This window comes from Charadrius vociferus, unplaced genomic scaffold, assembly GCF_000708025.1.
Source record: "Charadrius vociferus isolate BGI_N301 unplaced genomic scaffold, ASM70802v2 scaffold906, whole genome shotgun sequence".
Classification (NCBI taxonomy): domain Eukaryota; kingdom Metazoa; phylum Chordata; class Aves; order Charadriiformes; family Charadriidae; genus Charadrius; species Charadrius vociferus.
Window position 1 is genome coordinate 1,172,682 of NW_009648878.1, and position 10,161 is coordinate 1,182,842.

General features: G+C 36.3%; 1 protein-coding gene across 1 annotated transcript in view; it reads left to right on the forward strand.

The window, feature by feature from the left end:
- The first annotated feature begins 1,575 nt into the window (after nt 1-1,575).
- CAPZA2 (capping protein (actin filament) muscle Z-line, alpha 2) overlaps nt 1,576-10,161 on the forward strand; it is a 16,330-nt gene continuing 7,744 nt past the window's right edge. Inside the window, exons 1-6 of the mRNA XM_009887082.1 lie at nt 1,576-1,684; nt 3,674-3,725; nt 4,443-4,506; nt 5,403-5,609; nt 6,781-6,860; nt 9,604-9,682. Coding sequence (XP_009885384.1) covers nt 1,576-1,684; nt 3,674-3,725; nt 4,443-4,506; nt 5,403-5,609; nt 6,781-6,860; nt 9,604-9,682 — 591 coding nt within the window. The remainder of the gene's footprint in view (nt 1,685-3,673; nt 3,726-4,442; nt 4,507-5,402; nt 5,610-6,780; nt 6,861-9,603; nt 9,683-10,161) is intronic.

The window sequence follows — 10,161 nt, forward strand, 5'->3', positions numbered from 1 at the left end:
CTGTTAGTGAGCAGAAAGCTGCCTGGGCTAGTCATTTGGGATCTCATTGAGGTTTGAAAACTGCTAATGAGGCAGCTAAGTGCCCTAAGGGCACACTAAGCTTGAACCACCTCTCCTGGAGACCGTTGTCTGAAACTTGTCGAGAACCAGAGGCCCAAGCATTTGCTGTATTGCTGCCCTCGACTGTAAAAGCTATTTGCAAGTCAGCTCAAGGGCTCTAGCGTGCTCAGACAGTTCTTTTGTCATTTCAAATATATATAAATGTGTAAATGTAAAGCATTCTTTGGTTATTTTTAGCTATTTGTTAATGGAGTGCCTTGATTTCAGCACTCCATATATATATATATTTAAATATACACCATGTATTTAAGGTGCGCATAGCAGCGAAATCAAACACCTTGATTTCAAACAAGAAGCCCAGAGAGTGCAGACACTGAATCTCCCGGCTCTTTATTCCATAGAAACATAACTGAAGGTGTTAGCAGTGGGAAATATGGTTCAGGTAGTATCCTGTATTTGAGTAGCAACGTCATATCATGGATGCAAGAGAGCTTTGAATGTCTCCTGAACTTAGATAAACTTAAAGCATGAAGGATAGGAACCTTTGTCAGGTTAACTTAGGAAACCAACATTTATTTGTTTATTATTATAATGGGTGCCCTTAACAGTTTAAGGGGGAAAGAAGAGTAAACAAAAGCAAGTCTGCCGAGTGGCATTCTGCAAATAAGGTAATAGTTGAAAAGTTTTAAGGTTGCTTTACATAAAAGAAGAAAAAAAGCATTTTTAAGTTCCTTTTGCAAGTACATGTGACTGCAGCTGTGCAGTGAACTGATTGGAAAAAACAGAAAAATAACTTTTCTAATTTTGCTCACTGTGCAGTTGTACAAGTGCTTGTGCAAGCAGGAGGGAGAAAGCCAGGGCAGGTGCACCTACTTTCAGTGGAAGTGCTGGTTTATTCTGTGTTTTCTCTGGGAAAAGTTGTGGCTGAAGGCAATTGCTCAAGGACTTGCATTGCAGAAGTTCTCAAGGTGTTTTTTTAAATTGTATCTGCTGATACTGTGGTACTAAGAGGCCTTACAGGTAGATGCAGGTGAAATAATATGCTTCAGTGTCTACGCAGGTGTTTTTAAGCTTATGTAGTCTATTGACTACTGTCTCACTGTGGGCCTTTTGGAAAGTTTAGAACCATAGGATGTGTAGTAAAATTAGAGGAGAAGCTTTAAAGAGCGAATGCATCTTTGTCATGGTTTTTGGCTCTCTTGGAATATGTATTGTTTCCCAGGCATCCCTGGACTGAAAGTTGAAATACATTGTGAATACATTATTGATCTTATTTGTTACATTATTTTTTTCTTTTTGCCAGTAATGCAAAACATGAGGGACTCAATTTCTCTATCTGCTTCCATCACACATAATCTCCTCTGTTCTGTTTGAAGAGGTGAAACTTTATATTCTGAGTTTCTAACAGAGACAGAGGAGCTTAAATAATGTGAACAAATATATGAAACAGTGGGAGTTGTACAATTCCATGTCTGGGTGTTAAAGCTATACAATTCATGATTGGTTTGAACAGGAATGAATAAAAGTATATGCAACCACATAATTGTTTTTGTATTTAAGGTGCGCATAGCAGCGAAATTCATAATTCATGCTCCTCCTGGGGAATTCAATGAGGTGTTCAATGGTGAGTATGTCTGCTCTGTCCTTTCATTTAAGGCATCTATATCCAAAAATGTGTTGCTGATTACTCTCCTGAATTTCATGTAGCTTATATTTTAGCAGCTCACTTGCTGTAAGAGATGTTTTTGTAGCTTGGCGTAATAAGTTTTGCAGTCACAAGACAGCTTGGAGTTTAAATGCAAAAGGAGGAAAGTACCACTTGTCTTTGTGATGTGGAATGAACTTTCTGTTTTCAATCAGTCATGAATTAACAGTTGCTAAGGTTTTCATTTAGAAGACACAGGTACTTTTTTTTTTTTCAGTCTTTGAATGACAATTAGATTTTTCAACAGAAGTTAAACTAGCTGAAATTAAAAGGGATTTTGGGGTGTATTTTGTGTTTTTGTTGGTTTTTTTTTTTAAAAGGAATATTAATTTCAAATACTTAACTTTGAATATACTAAGGGCTACTGCTTAATGCCGGTTGTGGAAATAATATTAACTTCTCCAAACATTTTTAACCCTTAAATTCTGGGCACGCTTCATTTTACTGAGTATATTGGTATACTGAAAAGAAATTTGAAATTAGCTTCTCTCAACTGTTGTTGCCTGAACTTTCCCTAAGATATTTTTCTTTAAAAATTGTTGTTTGTCTTACATAAAGATACATGGCCATACATGTCATATAAGAAGGCATATGTTTCATAGCTGTAGCTTACAAGTATCTCTGATGTTATTTAAGTAAAGAAGTAAGTTTAGCATGCTAAACTTTTAGTCTGTGTCAGGCTGGAGAGAGCTTAAATTTGTTGAAGAATGTAGTGTTTTTAGAAGTGCCTTGTTCTTCAGTTAGACTGTGACCAGCTGATTATTATTTAAACTTAGCTTGTACTGCATTTGTGAAATAAAGTGTTGGTGAGCAGCGTGTTAACCCAGCTCCCTGAAGGTTAATACCATTTATTATAGCAGTACTGCTATAAACTTTATTGTTAAGCTAGTTCATAGTTGCCATTACTTGCTCAATAACAGAGTATAATATGTTTGAAAACACATAACAAAACATTGATCATAAATGCCTGACCAGTGTTCAATGAGATTCAGACTGACCTCTTAAAAAAAGAGAGAGAAAGCTTTAAATTCCAATTCTGTAAATTGTGCTTCTGTTTGTTTGGTGTGGGATTTTTTGAGTTTCTGGGGTTGGTTTTTTTTTTCATTTGGAGTGTTTAGTCGTTTTGTGGTTTTGTTGGGGTGGGTTTTTTGTTTGAAAGAAAAAAATACTTCAGATATATTCAGGATTTTTTTTTTCACTTGCATGATACCTTGGGAATCTTTAGAAGAGTTTAAAATGTTATAGTGAGACTAATGATCAATTCATTAATGATCAGTGCATTAAATTGTTATTAAAATAGTGCCTAGTAAATAACAAGCCAGTAGTCAAGTGCATAAATAACAATTTGCTGCATAGTAAATACGAAGTCATTCTGAGGACAGTATTGACTTAAATCTGTCTTCATATGTTTCTTGTATGATGGTAGAAGAAATGGTATTGTGATATATCGTGCTCTGACTACTAAATGTCGTAAAGGAACAAGAGCAAAAATGGTAAGGCTTAAAAAAAAAAAAGTACAACACAAACTGTATTAGTCTTGTCAAAATACAGTAACCACTACCATCACAGTGTGAGGGATTTCGTATTTTACATCTTAAAAGTGAACTCATTTGAATCCTGTGCTGTTCTCATTCAGAAATTCTCTAAAAACTAGTTTGACAGATTCCTAGAGCTGTCACCCTGTAAAATATGGCTTATATCTGCTTACCAGATTGTCTTGGAAGGAATCCATTTCCATACTACTCTTCTCATTTTGTTCAGTCAAAATCATGAAATATGAAGCAATACATTTCCTACCTAGTAATCTGTATGGGTGGTTTAGGTTTTTTGTTTTGTACAGTCTGTTGACGTTACGTGACGGAAACAAGTTTCTGAGTTAACTGTACTTACATGTTGTAAATATTTCAGATGTTCGGTTGCTGCTTAATAATGACAATCTTCTCAGGGAAGGAGCTGCCCAGTAAGTACCAGATGCCACATACTCAGTTGCATAAAATCAAGATGTTTTTCAGTAAGACATTCACTGTCAGTAAGTGATTTGTATAAAAAGATGTGTGCTTGGCAAGTAAAACCCTGTTATGTGTGTTTTGCGTCTTTGATCAAGATTAAATTCTTGGCAGATGAAAGATCTGTATTATGTCTTAATGACTAGAGTAACCATTTTGGAACACGGTGACCTGGATTTTGGAACTAGTCTCTATCTTTTAGGGTTTCATTTTCTGTTTCTTGGTAGATGTTATAGGCACTGAACATCTGTAAGATAATGCTTCCTTAGATGCTACTTTTATATCAAAACATTACGCCTACTGTGTTTTATGCCAACATTAGTTTCATCTGTAAGAACAGAGATGTCTGACTTAGTAGGTTGGATCCCTGTGGAATTTAAACTTCATCTGTTCCTCCAGTTTCTATGGGTTACTGTAGAGTTTGTGTTTGTCTCTATCAGGTTACTTTTGAACGTAAATCATTGTGTAATGGTGGCTGGAATCTGTAACATGAGCACAGAATGAAGAACCAAGGGCGTTCCGAGAATTTGGGCCTGCTAGATGATGAAGCATTGATAAAATTTGTTGATGCGTCATTTCCCAGATTATTGGCTATTATTTAAATCTATTACAGCTACTAAGGAAAAAGATTGACCTTGATGCAGGCTTTTGTTGTTTTTTTTCTCTTGTAGTGCATTTGCACAGTACAACTTGGACCAGTTTACTCCAGTAAAAATTGACGGTTACGATGAACAGGTATGAATACAGTGGGATACTTGCAATGTTCTTTAAACTGTTAAAGATGTCCTGGTATTGGAACACATCTTGGCAGGAAAATGAAAAGAAATGCATCTTTTCTGCCAAAACAGAATAATCGTAGAATGGTTCAGGTTTGAAGGGACCTTGAAGATCATTGAGTTCCAACCTCCCTGCCGTAGGCAGGGACACCTCCCACTAGACCAGGTTGCTCAAAGCCCTATCCAGCCTGGCCTTGAACACCTCCAGGGATGGGGCCTCAACAACCTCTCTGGGCAACCTGTGCCAGTGCCTCACCACCCTCAAAGTGAAAAATTTCTTCCTAATGTTTAATCTAAACCTGCCCTCTTCCAGTTTAAAGCCATTTCCCCTCGTCCTATTGCTACATGCCCTAGTAAAAAGTCCTTCCCCATCTTTCCTGTAGGCCCCCTTTAGGTACTGGAAGGCCACAATAAGATCTCCCCAGAGCCTTCTCTTCTCCAGGCTGATAATAACAATAAATATAGAGATTATGACCCTCCAATAGTACCAGCTCCATAAGATAATCATTTAGGGCCTGTAAAGAGCTTGAAATTTCAGTCTGTTGTTGGCCTGAACTCAGTCAGGCCTGATTTGGAGCTGTAGAAACAATTTGCTCCATCTTTAGTACTAGAGGACAGGAATTTCTATATTGCATTGTTTGTTGTGGTAAGAGGGTATGATTCAGGAATGTGTTTCTGAGTCACTGTGTCATGTTAGCCTCATCCTCTCTTGCTATATGCATAATTTGTTTAAAATTATAAGTCTTTGGAAATGAATAAGCTCCTTTTAAATCTAGGATATAATTAGATTTGGCATGGTATTTTTTTTCACTGTATTCAATAGCAAATGTTATTAACTAAAGCTTTATGATACAGGTTTTGATAACAGAACATGGTGATTTAGGAAATGGAAAATTTTTGGATCCCAAGAACAAGATTTCGTTTAAATTTGATCACTTAAGAAAGGAGGCTACTGATCCTAGACCTCATGAAGTTGAAAATGCCATAGAATCCTGGAGAAATTCAGTTGAAACAGCAATGAAAGCATATGTGAAAGAACACTACCCAAATGGTGTCTGCACAGTAAGTACTAAATTATATATAAACACTGTACCACTATAGATAGATACCTAAAAAAAACTGGTAATTACTTGTAAACCAGGAAGATAGGCAGTTTTAGCTGTAAAGAATTTAGTCCTGTCAAGGGTTCATACAGGGAAATGAGGGAAAGCTTCAGAAGTTTAATATTTCAGCTATTCGATTACTACTGGGTGGTTACTGCAGGTCATCGTGAAGGCTTACCTCTCAGTTCTGAAGAATTTTTTTTTCAATTACTTAAAGCATTAATGCCTTCTGTAGACTACTGCAGGTTGATCCTGGCTACCTTGCTGGTTACTTTGAGAGGGGAAAAAAAAATAATAATCCATGAAATACAAATGTCTGTCTTGGCTTGGTTTACTGACAAAACTGTCAATAAAGCAAACTGTTTTCTCTCCATCACATCTCCTATATGTCAAAGTACTACGTTCTTACCACCAGAATCAGTAGGTTCTGACAGCTTCTTAAAACGAAACCTCTCAGTCTGTACTAAAGTAGTATTCAGTTGCTGTTAGGAGCTCTATGACTATTTAAAGTTCAGCAAACTGATCTAATGATAGCTGTCCCGTGCTTTGTAATAACCTGATGGGGAAAAAGCTAACTGGGGGTGGGGAGGAATCAGTTGCTGAGGTGACAAGTTGAATTGGATTCCCAGGCAGTCAGACGAGTTCCAGCTTCTGTAAAGGAAACCAAATTGCATGTTCATTGAGATCAGTCTTAGTAGTATTTGATTTTAGGGGATAAAGCAGAACAGAGGACCAATGACCTTTTTGCTAGTCTGTAAAGGCAGAAATCATCATTGAGTTGTAGAATAACTGGTATCTGAAACCAGCTGATAATGTATTTTGTCACAGCAGTTACTGTTGTAGGCTTAAAATTCCTATAGTTGCAGAAAAATAAGTTCACAGTATACAACATTTCAGTTAAGACTCTTGACCTTCAGATTTTCTAATTTTAAATTTTTACGCATTATAATATGCACTGTAACGTTTCATGTACTGAATTATTATGTGAGAACCATAGTGGTTATAAAATTAAATTTTACAGTTTTTGTAATGAAAATAGAGCTAGATATATAAGCAGTTTGAGCAAGACAGATACTGAAACTTAAACTCTGTTCTCTTCTTTTTTTTTTTTCTCCCCATTTCTAATTAAGGTATATGGTAAAACAATTGATGGACAGCAGACCATTATTGCATGCATAGAGAGCCATCAGTTCCAAGCAAAAAATTTTTGGTAAGTTTCTGTATGGATACAAATACAGCAAACTGATGCACATCTTGCATGTGACTTTTTTCTCCCAAGTTTTTCTGCCAAAACTATGTAGAAATCTCTTCCTTTGTGGCAGCTAAAATGGCAGGCTGTGTGTCTGCATCTCCTTTGCAGAACTTTGGGAACTTAGTAAAATTCCTTATGACTCTTCCAGTTTATCACACTGGCACCAGTACCCATGCCTGTGTTCTGTCATACAGTTGCTTTGCTTCCTTTGTGACTGACATAATAAAACCAGCTCCTTCTAGTTTGCGTGTCTCAGAGAAAGAAGGTGACCAAGCATGGATTTACTGTAGGATTTGAATCGTTAATTTTTGGGTGAAGTAGATAAAGGTGATCTTGGATGAAATCAACTTTCATAAACTGCAGCTTGATTTTGTTTCTGTAGTTAGTTGAAACATGTTTTCCACAGTCTGGAGTGAACTATGGATAGGTCTTTGCAGGAAACTGACCAGAGTTGAGATAAATATCACAGTATTGGAGATGGGTTAAGGAAGTATCTCCTAAAGATAGCTAATATATGCAGTTGTCTGAAGAAATGTATTTCATTATTATTTTACTTGTTATTTTGCATTTGCTTGAAATTATATTTAGTAATCCCACAGGTAATGAGTGGAAGTGCAGAAATCTTTTTCTGATGCTGAAGGTGAATATTACATATGCATAGCAATTTCAGCATGAATCAGTTAAATGATTTGCCCAGTATACTGTTGAATAGATTTTAACTGAAATTGCACAGTTAAATAATTTCTCCTATTGACTTAAATTTGAGTAGTTAAGGCTGCATGTTTCACATCAATATAAAAAGTAACTTGAAATAATACTAATTTTCTTTTTAGCTCAGAAGTATGAATGAATTTTGATATTCCAAATAGTCACTTTAAAATTATAGTCTTTAAAGAAGAGGAACATATATGCAACAACCTTTTATAGATGGAGAAAATCTTTCTTGAAAGTTTTCTTTAATAAAGTTATGGTCAGACATCTATGGGTAAATATTGAACATGTTTCAAAGAGTTTTATGGGGGTTAGTTAGACTCTACTTCTCATTCTTAGCAAGTTTTAATAAACATATATTGGTTTGGGGAATTTGGGAATGGAGGAATGGATTCAAAGTTAATGAGGCTTCTCAGCTGACCAGCTGTATGTCTGGATATCCAGCCCAAGCCACAGCCAGTATTTATTCTAAAGGTGTCCTAGGTTTTTTAGGCATTTGGAAGGCTGGCAACCTACCATGAAAGCAAGCTTGTTGGATGATAGAAAACCAATAAATGCCAAAGAAAAATGTTCTATGAGTTTCTGAAATACTATCAGCATAGTAGGATAGATGGTTTATTAATGTGAAAGAAAAGGAAGGACAGTCAATCTCTTAGAAAAAAACATTTCAAGTCAACACATTGTCTTTAGAGCATCTCCTACAGAAGAATCCTTCTGAACTTGAACTCTTTTCTTGGAATAGCATCTTAAGGACAAAAAAAGATATCCTGGAGTGGAAACACTGTGGTTATCTTAACTTCAAGAACCACAAAGTGGCTAAGAAGCAAACAAATATGTTAGCTAGTCATGGAATCCCGTGCATCTAAAAAACTAATATTGTACCTAACATTTAGTGCAGCATGTAAGCTTTCCTGTAATTAATGGGTCAGTCTTAATTCTACCAGTAATATTAGTGTCACTGAGTTGGGTGGCCCTTTCAGTTTTCTCAGAGATGACAGATAAGCTTCTGAATTGCCTTAGTCTGAATTTTCAGTGATAATCTATAATTTTTATATTGTCTGAAATAATAACCAATGGTTTTATAATGGAGTTAACATTGTTAGTATCTAATATGTGTTAATATACATTCATTAGTAGGTGTTAATCTTAAAGTCTCTACCTCTTTCTCTCCCCTCATTGAATGCACTGGAATCTACGCCTAACCCTAGTAGGATTGGAACTCACAGGGATCTATACCTAACACTAATAGGATTGGAACTCATAGTATCAACTTTCTTTCCTTCTTTAAGTGAGAACTGAGAGACAGCCGCAGTGCATTCTTAATATAGCTCTAATGTACTAACTTTCTAATCTACTAGCCTCATAACTAAATAAGAAAATGTCTAGTCTACGGGAAAGAAATCAGGTGAAACTACAAGCTCCCCATACTGTTTTCCAGATGTTTGAAACTCCCTTTAAGCATTTTGGCAAGGATACTGAATTTGTGGAAGGAAACTGGAAGGAAATAGTTGTCCTGGAACCGAAATGCTAGAAGAGGCCTAGTTACAGTTCAGCATAGCTGAAAGTCTTGCTACTTTCATGTTCCTTCCATTCATGTTTTTCATAACCTGATGTGAAGTGTGACTTCGGCTGATCCAGCAAGTCATCCAGATCCTGGAAACAAAACATGGACTATATATACCTAATTAATAATAAAGGAGGGAAAGAACATTGGAGGCTTTAGGTATTTTCAGAAGTCCTATTTTTAAAAGGTCCTTACTAATAAATCTCTTTGGTCCACATCCAAAACCAAGGGTAAATATTTTGGGAAACTGTTCTCTTCTTGACTGATCACAAGGCCAAATCTTTGGGGAAATATTTTTTTGTGTGTGTAGTTGCACAGTATATTGCATTCTCTGTTTTCCTTTGATTATCAGTTGTATGTTGTTTTGGGGTGGTTTTTTTCCTTAACCAGTGGGGTGACATCTGATTTCTTTCTTTTTTTTTAAAGGAATGGCCGTTGGAGGTCAGAATGGAAGTTTACAATCACCCCTTCAACCACTCAAGTGGCTGGCATCTTGAAAATTCAGGTATGCTTATCTCAAACTGTGTCCTGATCAGTAAAGTCTCCAGTTACTGTCAAGGGAGACTGAGGCCAGTGTATTAGGTATTTTAAGATAATTTGGGGACCCAATAAGCAAAGCAGAGATGCCCATTTAGTTAAGTGTTAGTGGCTTAATTGCACATTTAGCTAATCCTTACAAACACAAAATATGTGTTTAATGTAATGATTCAGAAGACTTCAGAAGGTGTGTTTGCCTCGGCTAGGCATATATCTCTTTGGTTTCTTGTTTCTTGCGTTTGTGGTGGCACAAGCCTTTCCTGAGGGTAGGACCTTTCTGAAGCAGAACTTTTTTCTTTTTAACTGATAATAGCAGGTTTTTTTCATATTACCCACCCTGTTGTTCAGAAAGGTGGGAACCTTTGGCTTCAGTCATTCCACTGTCTGAAACTTGAATCTGTATCTTCTTCATTCAGAATTTGCCCTTCCTGTTGGCTTTAGGGCATT